This window comes from Poromitra crassiceps (assembly GCF_964638095.1).
Source record: "Poromitra crassiceps genome assembly, chromosome: 8".
In the NCBI taxonomy this organism is placed as follows: domain Eukaryota; kingdom Metazoa; phylum Chordata; class Actinopteri; order Beryciformes; family Melamphaidae; genus Poromitra; species Poromitra crassiceps.
In genome coordinates, this window is record NC_139629.1 from 7,489,354 (window position 1) to 7,508,885 (window position 19,532).

Genomic DNA, 19,532 nt, shown 5'->3' on the forward strand with positions numbered 1-19,532 from the left:
TCAGTACTGCATAGCTGGTTACAACATGAATTTGACCAGAAACCATATGTTTTCTCGTGGCTACTTTGACAGTGGCCCAGGCGTGCAGCGGATGCCAGACTGGGCAAGCCCATGGGCCTCTTTTAGGCTACTGTCAGTTTGAGTTTACCCGGTGCGCACCAAGCATCAATCACTCGATCAGCCTGAGCCACGAGAGGAACCTCCATAAAATAGCGTACACTAGTAACAAGTAATCAGAATGATACTGATAGACCACAGCTGCTGAAATAGCCGTAGCCGGCCGGGGCGCGCATACCCCCACTGAACCCAGTTAGCGAGGCGCCCACACACACACGCTTCCCAGTCATACATAGCGCCAGTGTCCCCGCCAGGCCACCACCACTGACAAACTACCGTAAAAAACAGAGGCGACTCCGCTGCACCCCGAACGCCTCTCTTTACAGCCAGCTAGGCACCGGTCAAACAAAGAGAACTCTCTTTCCCTGAAGTCGAGTATGTTTCCCCCGTTCCCCTGAGATGTCGCTCGGACAAGTATAGGAGCGTGGGTAGCGCATCCCATCTTCGTTATGCAACGGGGTGAAACTCACTCGATTTCCCGGTTGCAGGCGACTGGAAGTTGATAGTGGTAATTAACACATGAATTACAGTATTAATTAATGCTAGGTGTTGATGAGGAATTAATCCATGATGATATAGGCATAGCCTACTTAATTTTTCATTTATTAGTTTATTTCACAGGGACAATGCACACCAATCAACAGTAAAACTGTAAGTGAGCCAGAGTTAGCCTGGACGGCTAGTTTCCATCTGCTGTCCCTGGCCAGATGTTGCAATTAATAGTAATTCATATATGACTCAGTCTGTTCATCAAACATACCTTTCATTAGTTGATGATGAGTTAAGCATCAATTAATGGCTTAATTCACCATGAGTTAAGCATCAATTCATGCACATGTGTGCACCAGTATTGTAAAGTGTTACCGAAACTTTCCACTTTCAGCGGACTGTTGTGAAAACAGCCTTCTAGTGTCAAACTCTGCAGAGACATCATTCTGCACAGTGAAGCTCAAACATCACATCAAAGTGAAGGAACAAGAAGAAAAACATATGTTTGTTTTTAGGGGGTCTTTAAGACTTAAGAACAGGTTAAAAGCAAGGGCTAATGCCAGATATGTCTCACCCCTGGTAGCCTACCCCCCCTTACTCCATGTTCTCCGTGTCATCACATGTGTGATGACAGTGTGGAACACAAAGAGTTGGGCCAGTGTAAAACATTTTGAACCAGTTTGATATTATGCCCAACACTGAACCGGTATAATTAAAGAACAAAAAATCACACATTTTACCACTAGGTGTCGTCCAGCAGCCGCACACGAGTGGATCAAGTAGCCTACAGATTCATTTCTAAGCTGGTTTGCCAAACACCAATATGACAAAGCACTAACATGACACTTTTCCTCCAGTGTTTATTGTAGGCTATATGCTGGGTGAGTAACTTTCATTGGAATTAAAGGTTTGCCCTATTTCCACACACACCGCATCCAGTTCTAAAGTCACATCCACTTCTGGCTTAGGCATACAAACCAAGGCATTACATCCATTCATTTTTCCATATGTAATGGGTCTGACTGCCATTTTGTAAAGTGCTTATACAAATAGTTTTACTTGGTCAAACCAAACAATTCAACTATATTTAGAATCACCCGTCTGAATGGACCCCTCTGAGCTGTGTCCTGAATAAAGTCTAAATTGAATTGAATCAGGAGAGACCATAGAACATTTCACTCGGACCAAAAAAAAATATATACTGTATATACAGTACATGTAGCCTATATATATAGTGGATTAAAAGAACATCTACTTTTTTCTTTTTGTTTTAAGTTTTGGTCTGAGTGAAATGTTCTATGGTCTCTCCTCATTCTAAATATAGCTGAATCGCTTGGTTTGACTAGTTTTATAAGCATTTTACGAAATGTCTATGGAAAATAGCGGAGGAAATCCCTTGGTTCGTATGCCTAACCCGAAGGTGGGCATGACTTTGGCTCTCTATACAAACCCATGAACGTTCTAATCTAGTAAACAAACACCATGCGCTGACGTGCGCATCTCCACCCCACCCACCCCCACACCGCTACTGAAGTTCCCAGCAAATAGCCAGCAACCGGCTGCACTAGTGTGTGGCTTCACATCACAGAACTAAGTGTTTCGGTCACTGAAAACACTAGCTTCTTACAGTAGCATGTACACATTGATTTCAACAGTGAAATCCATTTTGAAATCCGTTACTCCATTTGTAAACCCAGACTCTGTTTCCTGCTTATACACACATCCCCGGGTATGAACTTTTTTTTACAAGTGTTCTTTATGAGTGTTGAGTGACAACTACTGCTCCACCCGGCTCAATCAATGAGTCCAAAATGAAGAGAAGGGATTCCGCACACTTGAATCCACAATAGTTCACTTAAAGGGATAGGCCAACTTTTGGGGAATTTAGGCCATTTTCCATATTGCCTACTCACTGTATTGCCTACAGCGCATGCGCACTGCACACAGCGCATGCGCTGTACTGATGAATGAACACAGCGCATGCGCCACATGACAAACAAGGAAGTAACTTCGGTTATACTCCTGTTAGTTCGGTTACTCTTAGTTTAGGTCTCGGTGTGTGGATTTACTACGAAAATGACCGTTTAACGTAACTTTGGATTATTATTTCATCACGTGGTGAGTACACGAGTCACACCATGTACATGTGAGTGTTTTTTGCGCTATTGGAATGTACATTTTGTGCGACGGAACGGTAGTAAGCCAAAATCCCATAGACTGCCATTGTAGCACTAAGCTATTAGCAGTGATCGGCTCTACCAGTTTGTACAGCAGGCACATTGAAAATAAAGCCATGTACATTATAGTTTTAATATAGGCAATATGGCAAATGGCCTAAACTCCCAAAAAGTTGGCCTATCCCTTTAAATACTGAGCTTTCGGCCTATGAGACCTTCATCAGAGCATAGATACAGTCGGTCTGTGGGAACGCCCACAAAACGTTACTTCTGGTAGCATTGTCAGTAGGGCCGTGGAGGAAAATTATCTCAATGATCTGGCTCACCAGCAGAAGGTGCTGCGGCTCTACAAGAAGTCCCTGAGGGACTTGGAGTCCTAGTGCATTCAGGTCAGTCACATCTACCAGGCCTCTGATTAACACGATTTCAGACGGAAGCCCGTCTTTATTGTCACACGAACACACTACAACACATGCATGCGGCCACAACACACACTCATGCTGACGGTGGCCGGTGAAATATGTCCTCTGCATTTGACCCATCCAGGCTTGTCCTTTCCTCCAGGGGGCAGGCCAGGAGCAGTGGTCGCTATTTATTTCCAGCGCCCGGGGACCATCATTGGACCGTCATTGGACCAACTTCAGATGTTGTCGTCACTGGTCGGATGACGATCTTCTGCATGTTTTTAGTGGGGGGTTATGTACGGAGGAACCCCCTGGGGGGTACGGGGAGAACATGCAAACTCCACACAGAAAGGCCCTTTCGACGAGATAGCCCACCTGGGCAGTAGGCACTGAAGATATGGGGGGGTCACAACTCCAGCGCCCACAGCGTCCCAGGCGAGAATCGAACTCAGGACCTTCTAGCTATGAGGCGACAGCGCTACCGACTGCGCCACCGTACCCCCATCTTCAGGTCAGTCACATCTACCAGGCCTCTGTGTCCCCTGTCTGCCTTTGCAACGCAAACATTTGTTTAAACTTCAGTGGAGCTGTCACGGTCCTGCTTGTGTACGATTCGTACATCTGGGTGTCCACCAGGAGGAGGCGAATAAGCTACGTTAGTGACGTGATGCGAATGTCCTTATAGCGGCTTCCGTAGCAGTGTTATGTTATCCCTTCCCTTATCACGTTGGTTCCTATAGAAGACGGACGTGACCGTTTGCAACAGCGTGCTCCTTAGTTATGTAACGTTACATGTTTGTAGGCATCTTGTTGTTATGTGTTAAATGTATGAACGAGCAGCATAGTGCTCATCACCGTACTACCACCAGCACGGGCTCGGCAGAGAGATACAACGGCCAAGCTACTCAAGTCTGCTAACCAGGTGAACTATCGTCTCGGTTTGATGAGACAGCCACTTACTGTATGTGCCAACGGTTCCAGTGTTTGCTAGAAATTCTTGGACAACGAAGCCTGATGTAGATCTTATTGTTAGAGTCTAGAAGCACTGGCCGTGACAGAGCGGAGATATGAAGAACTGTGATCAAGAAGGTCCGATACAGATCAAAATAATTGATCATCAGGTGTAGCCTAATGGAAATAAACACAAGATTGCACTGCCTCTTGCATGAGGTCAATACACTGGCATAGGCCTATATTAACCACTGTGTAGAATTTAGAAATACAATACCAGGTCAAAAGGGAGAACACAAATTCTAAAATGTTCGAGGCCAGTCACGTGGATATACAGTATGCATAGTAACACAGCCCTCTACAGGCCTCTATACTGTGATGCTGGCTCAGGGCTTTACACAATGGGGGGCCAGAGTTCCTTTAGGGTTTGGTCAGGTATAAAAGTTAGGGGTAAACCCAACAGGACAGCAGTGCAGCAGCAGCAGCAGCAGCAACAACAGCTCACCAACAAGAATGACTACCACCGGCATGAACATGGGAAAGGTGAGCAACCGAATCATATTTAACTACATAGAATATAATAAATTGGCTATATCAAATTATGTCGATCTTTTTATTGTCAACATAAAATGTTAACTAATGTATCCCTCTTTTTCCAGGTTATCTTCTACGAGGAGAGGAACTTCCAGGGCCGTCACTATGAGTGCATGAGCGACTGCGCTGACATGTCCTCCTACCTGAGCAGGTGCCAGTCCTGCAGGGTGGAGAGCGGCTGCTTCATGGCGTACGACCGCACCAACTACATGGGAAACCAGTACTTCATGAGGAGGGGAGAGTACGCCGACTACATGAGCATGTGGGGATGGAGTGGTGGCATCAGGTCTTGCCGTATGATTCCCATGGTAGGTATAACGCAACCTCAAATTTACAGAGACGTTGGCATGTTATTCTGGGAACTAATGTCTTTCCTATTCTCCTCAAATAGCACAGAGGCCAGTTCAGGATGAGGATCTACGAGAGGGAGAACTTCGGTGGTCAGATGCAAGAGATGATGGATGACTGTGACAACATCATGGACCGTTACCGTATGAACGACTGCAATTCCTGCAACGTGATGGACGGACACTGGATGATGTATGAGCAGCCCAACTACAGAGGCAAGATGATGTACTTCAGGCCTGGAGAGTACAGGAACTTCAGGGAGATGGGCTGGAGCGGCAACAAGTTCATGAGCATGAGGCGTATCACTGATATGTGCTAGACAACTGTGTGCTAAATGTACATTTTATCATTAATAAATGACAACTTTCTAAATTATGGTGTTGTTGTAATTACTTTAACATATGACATATCTAGAGAAGCAGATTTATACTAATTCCTGGAACTAAAGAGATTTGTGTGAAATTGAGAGGAATTTGGGTCCATCACCATGAAGGAATATCTTCTAAATTAAAATACAAATGGGTTAAAAAGAAAATGTATTATGCTATTATGCTTTTCCTTATTTTGTGTCTAATGTTATAATGTCGGATGTTCATATTAAATGTGACCAAAGTTTCAAATGACTGTTACAAAAAGGGCCAACGGTGAACAACACACACACACACACACACACACACACACACACACACACACACACACACACACACACACACACACACACACACACACACACACACACACACACACACACACACAATTAGGTAACACTGAATAGCGGAACACTGAGCTGAATATTACATATTCAAAACACATTATAATGCCTGAACCAATTTCATAATTGTTATATGGAGCATTCATCAGTGCTGGTGGATAAACCACTTTTTCTGTTTGGCAGTAGGTGGTGCTATGCCAAATTGCATGAAATCAATCAGGTCCCCCTAAGCGCACTCGATTGGATAAACGGTTCTCGAGATAAACCACCTTTTATGTTTGCCAGTAGGTGGCGCTATGCCGAATAGCACGGAATTTGGCACTGAACTCTGTCAGGTCCCCATAAGCGCACTCCCGACCCCGAGTTTGAAGTCAATCCCTTAAATGGTTCTCGAGATAAACAACTTTTTGTGTTTGCCAGTAGGTGACGCTATGCCGAATAGCACGGAATTTGGCACTGACCTCTGTCAGGTCGCCCTAAGCGCACTCCCCGAGTTTGAAGTCGATTGGATAAACGGTTCTCGAGATTAACCACCTTTTGTGTTTGCCAGTAGGTGGCGCTATGCCGAATAGCACAGAATTATAAAACGGATAGATGTATGTCTGTTGCATGTACAAGTAACCGTACAGCAGGTGGCGGTAAGCACCTTGAAGGTGTCAGCGACCCGCCTATAAACCGAGAGAAGAAGAAAGCTGGCGTTAGCTAGCTGTTAGCTCTGTGTGCTACGTTACTAATGTGGTGATAAATCGCCACTGATGACCAGTCTGATGTAACAGTCGGCCAGTTTGAATCATGCTCTTTCCATAAAGGGAACCAGCTTTGTTGTCTGTTGGCTAGTTGTTGATATTTATAACAGCCTTTTGGCTCTAAAATAGCTTCCGCTCAGCCATTTCCGCTCTGAGAACACCTCCTCGACTCTGATTGTCTAAACGGACAGTGACTATCCGTCCATCCGATACGTCCATCCAGAAAAAGTTCAGCCCTCTTGAACTTTTCTGTCCATCAAAACATATGCAAATTTGCTGGATACGTAGCTACGCTTCATAAGTGCTCCACGGACAGCTGTCTTGAAAATGAATGGAAGTGAACAGAGAATTGAACGCAGATGGACAGACACCACGGATCATTGTGGCCACCCCCTCCTAAGCGCACTCCCCAAGTTTGATAGCTACATCCATATTATTTATGTCTATGGGTAACACACCGGAATGTTTTGTTAATTATTGAATGTTGATCTGTTGTCGCATAGGGCCGCAAAAAGGCCAGAAACGGCCCTGGGCAGGGGAAAAACTGAAGCCACTCACCGTTGACTTGTAAAGTCGTTGGGAAAAAAGCGGAATACATTTAGTTTATAAATTAAAACTAGAACGACTGCACCGCGGATATATGCCTCCGCCAACAAGTGAGCAGTCGACATGCATGTCTGTCCAGACTTTGACGTTTGAGCCAAAGTGAAGAAATTCCATCAAGGCATTCATGAGATGTCACGTTAACAAGCATGAAACAAGCGGTTGTGATATCACAGGAACCTTGAACTTTGAGCACCAAAATGTAATCAGTTCACCCTTGAGTCCAAGTGGACCTGTCAGGCAAATTGGAAGAAATTCATTGAAGGCGTTCTTGAGATATCGCGTTAACAAGCTTGAAAATGGCATTCGTGAGGTCACAGTGACCTTAACCTTTGTCTTTTGACCATCAAAATCGAATTAGTTCATGCTTGAGTCCAAGTCGACGTTTGAGGCAAATTGGAAGAAATTCCGTGAAGGCGTTCCTAAGATATTGCGTTAAAGAGTTTGGAAATGGGGTTAGTGAGGTCACAATGACCTTGAACTTTGACCTTTAACCACCAAAATCTAATCAGTTCATCCTTGATTCCAAGTGGACGTTTGAGGAAAATTGGATGAAATTCCGTCAAGGCGTTCCTGAGATATCGCATTAACGAGCATGAAACGAGCGGTTGTGAGGTCACAGTGACCTTGAGCTTTGACCTTTGACCACCAAAATCTGATCAGTTCATCCTTGAGTGCAAGTGGATGTTTAAGGCAAATTCTAAGAAATTCCATCAAGACATTCCTGGGTTCGATTCCCACCTGGGACTCTGTGAACGCTAAAGGAATGCGTGCCCGTCCGCATGTCCTCGAGTGCCCACCGCCCGGGTGGGGTCGTCAAAAGGGCCTTTCTGTGTGGAGTTTGCATGTTCTCCCCGTGCCTCCCGGGGGTTTCCTTCATATAGGAACTCCCTTCACCAAAACATGCAATATCCTGGTCGCTGACGTGGTGCCTCCTCTGGTCGTGAGGGCGCCTGTTCGGAGGGAGGGGAACTCGTTGGAATAGCGTGATCCTCCCACGTGCTATGGCCTACCGGTGAAACTTCCATTGTCAGGTGAAAAGAAGCGGCTGGCTAACTGCCCATGTCTCGGAGGAAGCATGGAGCCAGTTTTCAGCTCTCCCCAGATCGGCAGAGGGTGGAGCAGCAACCAGGATAAATATAAATTAACACTAATGGGGGATAAAAATGGGATAAAAAAATCGGGGGGAAAAAAATAAAAAAAGACATTCCTGAGATATCGTGTTAAGGAGCTTGAAAATGGCGTTGGAGAGGTCACAGTGACCTTGACCGTTGACCTTTGATCACCAAAATGTAATCAGTTCATCCTTGCGTCCAAGTCGACGTTTTAGCCAAATTGGAAGAAATTCCATCAAGTCGTTCTTGAGATATCGCGTTAACGACCTTGGGAATGGCTTTCGCGAGGTCACCGTGACCTTGAACTTTGACCTTTGACCACCAAAATCTAATCAGTTCATCATTGAGTCCAAGTCGACGTTTGAGGCAAATTTTAAGAAATTCCGTAAAGGCGTTATATCGTCAGATATCGTGTTAGGAGAGGAGAACACACAGACGCACGCACACACGGACAAAAACATGATCTCCTCCCGGGAGGAGATAACTAACATATTCCATTAAAAAATATTATTTTTCTAGCCACAGATTTATTTAGCTGTCAATGAACTTCAGCTTCAGCTTTAGCTAATCGCTCCATGCTAACATGAGTTCCTGTTGCCAAATGTTGTGAGAGTGTGTTGCTGAGATAGAGACAGGTCTTGAACAAGTTTAATTTGCTCCTGATCTGTCTGTCTGAAAAATGCCATTTTAGTGTCAGAATATTCAGAAGATATGTTACTTCAGAGAGTGTTGTAGAGAGCTGGGAGAAGCTAACGGGGATTAGCGTGTGCCGTGTGGGGTTTTATTTGTTTGTTTGGTGTGACCACGGCCTAACAGTGGTTCTGTGCAGTCGCTAATAAAGAGCTTGACAAGATAACGCCTCGGAGTCATTCGAGTCCTTTACAGTATACATGTGTGTGTGTGTGTGTGTGTGTGTGTGTGTGTATGTATGTGTGTATATATATATATATATATATATATATATATATATATATATATAGAGAGAGAGAGAGAGAGAGAGAGAGAGAGAGAGAGAGAGAGAGAGAGGAGAGAGAGAGAGAATGAGAGTCTGAATACCGGTAAATCATACTTTCACTGTTATTCAACAACAAGGAGAATACAAAGCTGAGTCTCACAAATGCAACCCGCCACAAATCATGATATGTTGAGGGCCACTTTGAATTGTACTGTACACGGGGGCGGGGGCCTCTGTTCCATATTGCTCTGTCAGGGATTTGAACAATAGGGGTCATGTATTCTTTGGGTGTCAGGTCAGGTATAAAAGAGACGCTGGGAGAAAACGTTGCACTCCATTTGAGCCAAAACAGTTGTAACTGCAGCCATGACCATGGGCAAGGTGTGTGAAGCTTTTGTTTGTCTTCCAATATGTTTAGTGTGAAAAAATGGCATATGGTCAAGACATACATTGTAAGATCTGTAGTACTCAGACTCACCATAATGGTTTTTATTGTGCTTTCAGATCATCTTCTACGAGGACAGGAACTTCCAGGGTCGTTCCTATGAGACCAGCAGCGACTGCTCTGACATGTCCTCCTACCTGAGCAGGTGCCACTCCTGCAGGGTGGAGAGTGGCTGCTTCATGGTCTATGATCGTTCCAACTACATGGGAAACCAGTACTTTGTGAGGAGGGGAGAGTACTCCGACTACCAGCGTATGGGCATGAGTGACTGCATCAGGTCTTGCCGCATGATCCCCATGGTAAATCAGTGTTTCCTGTTCATATGAAACCCCATCTAAGCTGCTATAGCAAAGAAAAGCTTCAAGCTTGAATCTTCTTCTTAGTTCAGCTAAGTGGTGGGGCGTCCGGGTAGTGTAGCAGTAAATTCCCCACCTAACAAAAAAAGGGTCCCCCCCCGTGTTACCTCCGGTTTGGTCGGGCGACTCCGCTGCACCCCAAACGCCTCTCTCTACAGCCAGCCAGGCACCGGTCAAAGAGAACCCTTTCCCCCGAAGTCGAGTGTGTTTTCCCCATTTCCCCCCACTTCTCCTTCCCCTGGAGATGCATGGCTTGGTGGCAGGACATCCCGCCTTTGTTATGCAGCGCTGCGCGGCCCCTGGCCCCAGCCCTCCGCCACACTCCTCCAGGGGAAGGAGAACGAGGAAAAAACACCCGACTTCGGGGTAAGAGTTCTCTTTGACCGGTGCCCGTCGGTGAAGCTCCCCACTGTCAGGTGAAAAGAAGCGGCTGGCAACTGCGCATGTGTCGGAGGAAGCATGGTGCTAGTCTACGGCTCTCCGTAGATCGACCGGGGCAGCAGGCCGAGTACAATTGGAGAGAAAATATGGGAAAAATCAGGGGAAATGGCTAAGTGGGTGGCGGTTTCTGTCTGTGGTTGGCAGCGGTGTGGTTCAGTCACGATTGCGATGTCATCAGTGATGTCACTTGAGCAGTTGTGATGTCATCAGTGATGTCACTTGAGCAACTGTGATGTCATCAGTGATGTCATCATTGATGTCACTCGAGAAATTGTTGTGATGTCATAGTGATGTCACTCGAGCAACTGTGATGTCATCAGTGTTAGTTAAAATTGGCTAAGTGTCTGTCTGTCTGTCGTGGTGGCAGTCTCCACAGTCTCCTCCCTATGGAGCACACGTAGCAAGCATTCCTAGTTTAAAAAAAATAAAAAGTAACAATACTTAATGATATCAGTAGCCTATAATATATTTGTACAATGATTGCAGTGTCTTACTGTATGTTTAGTTGATCCTTTATGGCTCTTCGCATTTGTCAATTTACAGCACAAAGGTCAGTTCAGGATGAGGATCTATGAGAAGGAGAACTTCGGTGGTCAGATGCAAGAGATGATGGACGACTGTGACAACATCATGGACCGTTACCGTATGAACGACTGCATGTCCTGCAACGTGATGGACGGACACTGGCTGATGTACGAGCAGCACAACTACAAAGGCAGGATGATGTACATGAGGCCTGGAGAGTACAGGAACTTCCAGAACATGGGCTGGAGCGGCAGCAGGTTCATGAGCATGAGGCGTATCATGGACTCCTGTTATTAGAGCACCACTGTATAAAAGGAAGAGTTAAAATAAAATCTATTCTCTTTTAAATGGTTTCCTCAGCTACTTGTAACTGTTTTATTCGCTAATTTAATGGCTGATAGTACAAGATAGTACATCCTGAACTCATCTAAACACACACTATTCAAATTGACATGAGTGGTTTAACCACTCAGTCCCAGTCCCAGTCCACACCAGGAGATGGCAGTGTATCACCTGCGTTGTGTTTGACAGCACTGGCTGCAACCCATGTTAAAGAGCATGGTGCAGGTAAAAAAACATGACTTAAAAAGGTTGCATTATAATGCGCATTATAATGCACATGTTCAAAAAGATGCAATCTGTGCAGATAACACCTGTGAGGTCCCTCGGGCTACTGTACTTACTGTAATAATAATAATATACACTCAATGTGTACAGCAGAAAACTTTCCAAAACATATGATAATTATCGTATTTGGATGATAATTTACCTCCAACAATGATCATTTTGACCCTATACGATAATTCAACACTGCCCAGAATGCATTTCGGCACTGAGGCAGCAGAGAAAACTCTGCGCCGCCATTCCCCTCCCCCCTTCCCCGCAAGGCAACTATTTAGTTTCTGTTTGTTTGGGCTCTATCTATGGTTAATATGGCACTTTATGAAGTTTTAATAGTTTCAGTCGTCAACCGTAACTAGTAGTAAAACTAGTTGACCCCCAATATGCGATCAGTTTTTCAAAATAACGCCTATTTGGAAATATAATTTTGGAGAGCACTGCGGACCGACCATCTCAGCGGCTGCAGAATGGGCTCAGTTGAGTTGAAGTTGACAGAATGACAGCAAGAGAGTTGAAGTTGGGTCGTCTTGTTTGAAATCCCATCGTCTTTGGTTTAACCAACCTACTCGCTACCACTCTGGACTCACGAGGTCTCACAGTCATTCGATTACAGCGCCACTATCCTATTTATCATATCAGCTTGTTTTTCAATGCTCTACACTGGCAGTGGTTCTCAAACTTTTTCACGTCAAGGACGCCTAACTGGTACAAATAAGACCACGGACCCCCTGATAAGATATTGAACCAGGGTTCCTTATCTGATAAGATTCTTGCTTTTAGATTACAGATTACAGAAGGTGTGTGTAACTGATGACCGAAATAGTCATACATTGTTAGTTATGGATGGAATTATAGTGAAAATCAGTTATTCCCCTTTTTGTTGGGGACTCCCTGGAACCCCCCCCAAGGAGCCCTGGGGGTACCCGGACCCCACGTTGAGAACCACTGCTCAGGGACCTTGAGGGCATTCCAGGGGGTCCCCAGCAAATGGATGAATTGTTAAACTTTTTTTTTTTTTTTTTTTTTTACATTTTAGAATTTTTGCTATTTTTGATCATAGTTTCTCTGTCATCTCTCTACCTACAGTACACAATATATATGGAATTCTGGACAAAATCATATCTGACAATAGAGAGACAAACATTCATCAAATGGGTGTCCATGGCCCTAATGTGGACTAAATTAGGGGTCCTTGATATAATACAGTTTGAGAACTCTACAATTATTAACTTAATTTCTAGTCGTTATACAGTATTGACACCTTCCTCATTCTTCAAATATCTACTCTAAATCACATACCAAGTATGGATAATAATGAAAAACTGTATTGTTGGCTATTTAGTGCAAATATGAGACTTGTTAGACATCCCACAAACTTGTCAAACTAACATTCTGTGTTTATCATTTACATTGAATGTAAAATGGCAGCTTTATACATACATAACTGTCAGTGTTTCCCAAACTATGGGTCGGGAGCCAATTTGGGTCGCGGACCCGTGGGGGGTGGGACCATATGTTTTTTGTGAGTTTGGGTCCCAGGGAGACGCAACATTTATCTTTTGGGTCAATGCTGTATAGTGATGAATGCAATGGTAACTCAGGTAGAGAAATTATTATTTCGACTACAGCAGGTATTTCACAGATTAGCGCACCTTCAACCAGAGAGGAGGACCTAATCACTGAAATTTGCTGCTGTAGTGGTTGGCTGGAATGAGAACCTGCATCTTGGCCTTCCATGGGATGTGGTCGTAGTGGCCCATCTAAACTCAAGTTCAGTCTTGAAGTCAGAAACACATCAGTTACACTATTAGAAAATAAAAGAAATAAGTGTAGTGTAAAAATTGGAAAGTGGATACTGGAGTTTAGTTTTTTTACCCTCAAAAAATGCACGCTACTCTTGTGCAAAAAATGCTACCCTTGGGCAAAACCTCTAGGTGGAGTCAAACTCCACTTTTACTTTGGCTCTGTAAAAGGCATGAACACAGTCTGGCTGAGCAGGTTTATACCCTTCTCAGGGTTTACTTTTAGTCCCTTTGTCAGTCTCTCAGTCAATTAATATTATATAATTAAATAGTAATAAATGGGTTAGTCAAGTTGAATACTTGTGTTTTGTAGCACAACTGTGGTTACAATTTGTTTAAAGAGCCGTATTGGGGCACAACAATTAGATACATGTAGTAATTGGTTCACAAAAACCATGTTTCAGTCTTGTCTTTGTTTATAACAAAATAGTGATTATCTTTCTGCTGACAAAAAACAACATATCTTTTGTAATTTGACAGCCGTGCCAGCTTTTCAAAAGGGCTGACATCCAAAGTCAATTGATTACCATAACAATGTTTGTATTCCAAGTGGATATAAAAGAGCCACGCTCGCCTATCAGAATTGCAGTGTGACACAATAGGAAAGGTAAGGCATGTTGTTTTGCCAGAGAGATCTTTTGTCCTCCAGAGTTGAGTAAATATAATGTGCTTGAGAGAACAATAGCAGATTGAGAGGGTCACACTGTTGTCTGAGCCATTTCAGTTGACAACAACATAGCCTGTGTCATAGGCAATAAACATGCTTCAGCTATCATAGCATGCCTCCATGATCAATCTATATCTCTATCTATCTATCTATCTATCTATCTATCTATCTATCTATCTATCTATCTATCTATCTATCTATCTATCTATCTATCTATCTATCTAAAGTATCTATCTCTCTCTCTCTCTCTCTCTCTCTCTCTCTCTCTCTCTCTCTCTCTATATATATATATATATATATATATATATATATATATATATATATATATATATATATATATATATATATATATATATATATGTGGAATTTAGCAGCAACTGTGCTGACCTCAGTGACCTGCACTTCCATTTCAGCCAGGAAGAGTGGGTGCTGGGTGGTTTATATGAAGAGTGGGTGCTGGGTGGTTTATATGAAGAGTGGGTGCTGGGTGGTCTATATGAAGAGTGGCTGCTGGGTGGTTTATATGAAGAGTGGGTGCTGGGTGGTCTATATGAAAAGTGGCTGCTGGGTGGTTTATATGGAGATGGGTGCTGGGTGGTTTATATGAAGAGTGGGTGCTGGGTGGTCTATATGAAGAGTGGGTGCTGGGTGGTTTATATGAAGAGTGGGTGCTGGGTGGTCTATATGAAGAGTGGCTGCTGGGTGGTTTATATGAAGAGTGGGTGCTGGGTGGTCTATATGAAAAGTGGCTGCTGGGTGGTTTATATGGAGATGGGTGCTGGGTGGTTTATATGAAGAGTGGGTGCTGGGTGGTCTATATGAAGAGTGGGTGCTGGGTGGTTTATATGGAGAGTGGGTGCTGGGTGGTTTATATGAAGAGTGGGTGCTGGGTGGTTTATATGAAGAGTGGGTGCTGGGTGGTCTATATGAAAAGTGGCTGCTGGGTGGTTTATATGGAGATGGGTGCTGGGTGGTTTATATGAAGAGTGGGTGCTGGGTGGTCTATATGAAGAGTGGGTGCTGGGTGGTTTATATGGAGAGTGGGTGCTGGGTGGTTTATATGAAGAGTGGGTGCTGGGTGGTTTATATGAAGAGTGGGTGCTGGGTGGTTTATATGGAGAGTGGGTGCTGCGTGGTTTATATGAAGAGTGGGTGCTGGGTGGTTTATATGGAGAGTGGGTGCTGGGTGGTTTATATGGAGAGTGGGTGCTGGGTGGTTTATATGAAGAGTGGGTGCTGGGTGGTTTATATGAAGAGTGGGTGCTGGGTGGTTTATATGGAGAGTGGGTGCTGGGTGGTCTATATGAAGAGTGGGTGCTGGGTGGTCTATATGTCGTCTATATGGGCACCCAATGTCATGGCATAGCAAAATTGAGGAATAGGGAGGCTACTCAAATTATCAGAAACTAGACGTGCACTCAGAGAGTGCAGACCTCTGCCAATAGGCCAATACTCCAGTCTGCTATGATATCCCCCCAGCAACTCCCCCTACCCACGAATCCCGACTCTCTCCGACCTTCTTTTCCCTAGCCCAGCCCCTTTTCTTGACCACACCCCGTCCCACCACCCAGATATACCTAGCCACACCCTTACACCAGGCATGTCCAAAGTCCGGCTCGGGGGCCAATTGCGACCCCTGGACCGACTTTAAGCAGCCCACGTATTTCTCTCAAAATATGCTATTATGTCACCCTCCACACAGTATTGGTTAAGCATTTTATGGGATTATTTGCATATCTATATTTTTCAAATAGACTCTGGGAGAGCTCTACCATTTTCCCCGGCTTCCTGTACAGCGCGTCTCTCCTGCCACGTCACTTCCTTTTCCGTGTCGCAAATTACGCCGCGACTTTCCAGTCATTTTCCACTGTTGTTGTAAGACGAGTTGACTATGCAGTGTGTTTAGGCGTTAACATTAATAGTGACAACAAAAATCAACCTACTGACAATACAGCAATCTACAAAGGACAGGGCTGGTGGCTAATGAAAACAACACTTGGACACTCCAAAGCACACCAGCTGTGGCTACAAAAGGTGAGCTAAGCTGCTACATCATTCATCTTAGAGATATAAATCAATGCTCCAGTCTTTGTGCCTGTCGTTCTTATGATAATACTTGTGATTGTAATTAGGATCTGAGTAACCTCATTAGAAGAATTACCCTTACCTATTCTGTATGAATACTGTATGTATTATATGTATACAGCTGTATGCTGTATGTATTATGGGTGATTTGGACCACCACGGGATGCTAGCTGTTAAAGAGACAGACCATATAATAAATATGACAGCTTACAGACCCTGTTGTGACCACGAGTATAACAGTTGGGGGCTCGTCCGGGATCTGTGCAGACAACAAGCGTCAGGGGATCCTTGAAAAAGAGAGCTTGCCCTGGATAAATAAAGCTTAAATAAAAAAACTAGCATAGGCAAAAGCTAAATAGGAGGCTGATGTCATTAGCATGGCTCTTAGCTACAGTTAGCTAGCTACTAGTTTGACTCACTGGAAGCAGGCTGTGGAAATAAGCTCTACCATTGGTGCCGACCATTTCAGTTGGAGCGGAAGGGAACCCTTTCTGCTCCCTGCAAGCTCTGCCATTTGCTTCGACCATTTCAGTCGGAGTGAAGGGTAATCCCTTTCCGCTCCCTGCGTGTCGCTCTCAAATGCCTCCGTCGGTGTGAAACAACAACAACGCAAGCTAGCAAGCTAGCAACCTATACGCTGAAAGGTTTTGACGAAGATTTGGATTGTGCAATAAAGCAGGCCTGCTTGGTACTTTCGGTGGATGGTGGATGGTTGATGGCGCCTTTTTTCCCCACTATACCAGAGTGAGAGTAAGAGGAGCCAGACTCTCCTGAGCTGGTACACTGCAAAACGGAGATAGGCTGGCAAGCGAGACTAGCTAGCTACTCACAGGCAGAAGTGTTGTCGGGGTTCAGGAGGGTTGATTAGTGAGTCATTGATTAGTTGTTATGAAAAGGTGAAATTGGATCTATAGGCCACCGTGTTTTGGTCTTATCTGTAAACATGCTTAATCACTGTTACAAAGTGGGGCATTTTACCATGGGGGTGAACGGGACGACGTAAAATCCGTGTCCTGCCTCAAGTCGCCATTCAAGGAACTACAGCTTTCAGGATTACTTCTGCGTCTTCCTAGGAAAAACCCAGAGCTAACCCACTGATTGTTTCCCACGGTGTATGGCCCCAGAATGCAAAGCAGCGTTGTCATGGTAACCTAATGTAACACAGCTCTCAACAGCAGCAGACCGGCCAATCTTTATGTTAATCAAGTGTCAGACGGCTTGGGAGGATGGACAAAATGTGTGGGGGGGAGATTTTTATGAATGGATTTTTATGAAGGCACACAATCTACCAGCACGACTTTTGCGATTGACCGGTGGGAGGGGGAGGGGCTAGGTGTATCTGGGTGGTGGGAGGGGGCATGGTCAGGAAAGTGGCGGGGTTAGGGAAAAGGGGCCGTAGCCTAGCCATGGATAGGAAGGTCATAGGTCATAGAGAGTCAAGGGTTCGAGGGGTGGCTAAGGGGAGTGGCTGGGGGGATGTGACTGACCCGACTCATAAAATTAGCATATTATAGCAGACAGGAGTATTAGCCTTGGCGGAGGTCTACACTATCCGAGGGCACTTCGAGATATTCTTGTATAATTAAGGACAAACCACGAAAGGAAAGTGCTTGACAAATCATGGTTATGAATTACACTTCATATTTATTTTCTTCCGTCAAATACAGTTGTCTAGCACATATCAGTGATACGCCTCATGCTCATGAACCTGTTGCCGCTCCAGCCCATCTCCCTGAAGTTCCTGTACTCTCCAGGCCTGAAGTACATCATCTTGCCTCTGTAGTTGGGCTGCTCGTACATCATCCAGTGGCCGTCCATCACGTTGCAGGACATGCAGTCGTTCATACGGTAACGGTCCATGATGTTCTCACAGTCGTCCATCATCTCATTCATCTGACCACCGAAGTTCTCCCTCTCGTAGATCCTCATCCTGAACTGGCCTCTGTGCTGTAATGTAATTCAGGGAAAATGTTATTATGGCTATTAATATATTTTAGTAAATTTTGAGTAGGGCCTTCACACTTTAGCTGTGGTCGTGATATATCGATGTTTTTTAGATATGTTGATTCATCTATACAAGTAAGAATGCTATACAATGTTGTGTTGAACTTTGACAACTGAACTGATGTATCATCAACCTATAGGATAAACAAGAGGCAAGCACAAATAATGCAACTATTGTGAAAGTCAGCTGAGGTATCTTACGTAGGGGATCATTCTGCAGGACCTGATGGTGTCAAACATCATTCCCTGGCTCGTCATGCGCTGCATGTCATGGTACTCTCCCCTCCTCATGAAGAACTGCTGGCCCATGAAGTTGTTGCGCTCATAGACCATGAAGCAGCCACTCTCCACCCTGCAGGAGTGGCACCTGCTCAGGTAGGAGGACATGTCAGAGCAGTCGCTCATGCACTCATAGGAACGACCCTGGAAGTTCCTCTCCTCGTAGAAAACAATCTGAAAGGGAGAGCAAAATTCCATTGTAAGGCTTCAGGCTTTTGAAAGTGAACTCAAATGTATTTGTATTAGTTCTAACAAACTAAAATAATTGAGAAGTAAATAAAAAATTGTACAGTATATTATTTATTAGAAATGTAAACGTAAATCAACATCCCATTACCTTGCCCATGATGGTGGTTTAGGTGGCTCCACAGTGGATTGTTCAACTTGCTCTGCCAACTTCATGACTCCAGGGTCATTTTATACAAAAGGCCAGGGGCCATGAGGTGTTGTTATTCAAATGTGAAAAGCTGATGAATTAGCAGTATGACTTTTGCTGAACAGGGTCTATAAATGTGTAACAATGGTTTTCCATCCATACATTTCTGGCAGCGATAACCTCCATTGTCTATTATAAGCATAACCTTTGTGTGTGTACCATTCTCAGTCAGAAAGTTCTCTGCATATGGTCATCACTGATGGAAATGGCGTGACATCAGGCCATATCTCCATCAAACCCAGGGGAGACGCTAATTAAAAAAATATTCTCAGTTACAAAATAATCACTCAATATCTTAAGTGAGTATTATTTATTATGTATTACCAAAATCCTCTTTCCCCTCATTGATGTACATCACAATTCTAATGAATGTGAATAAAAAAAAAGTATGAAATCTTAGTTAAATCATCTTGAAGAAATTAGGATACACTAAAGAAAATTGTCTGCTGCAAATTTGATTAATTTGTTAATGGTGTAGAGACTGTAGATATATGGTATAGAATCTATACCATATATCTACAGTCTCTATAATAATAATAATATATCTATACTATAGATATATTGTCATGGAGTGCCAGATGGCCAGACTGGAATTACATTAACGGTTGAATAGGAATAAACTTTTGCTACGTACCATTATATTAATAGTCTATAAAATAC

The 19,532-nt window shown here is 44.1% G+C and overlaps 2 protein-coding genes across 3 annotated transcripts; one reads left to right on the forward strand and one right to left on the reverse strand.

Annotated features, from left to right (window-relative positions):
* Nucleotides 1-4,651: 4,651 nt before the first annotated feature.
* On the forward strand, nucleotides 4,652-11,275 carry LOC310781283 (gamma-crystallin M3-like; the record flags this gene model as incomplete). Of its 2 annotated transcripts, none has more annotated exons than XM_083641873.1 (3): nucleotides 4,652-4,681; nucleotides 9,716-9,955; nucleotides 10,997-11,275. In XM_083641873.1, the coding sequence occupies 3 exons, from the start codon at nucleotides 4,652-4,654 to the stop codon at nucleotides 11,273-11,275; spliced, it is 549 nt and encodes a 182-aa protein (XP_083497999.1). The 2 variants fall into 2 exon arrangements, with proteins under 2 accessions (XP_083497999.1, XP_083498000.1); XM_083641874.1 differs by lacking the exon at nucleotides 4,652-4,681 and adding an exon at nucleotides 9,578-9,592.
* A 6,549-nt stretch (nucleotides 11,276-17,824) lies between these two features.
* Nucleotides 17,825-18,782, reverse strand: LOC310781285 (gamma-crystallin M1-like; the record flags this gene model as incomplete). The annotated part of the gene is made up of 3 exons (XM_083641876.1): nucleotides 17,825-18,100; nucleotides 18,359-18,610; nucleotides 18,774-18,782. The coding sequence occupies 3 exons, from the start codon at nucleotides 18,780-18,782 to the stop codon at nucleotides 17,825-17,827; spliced, it is 537 nt and encodes a 178-aa protein (XP_083498002.1).
* Nucleotides 18,783-19,532: the final 750 nt, after the last annotated feature.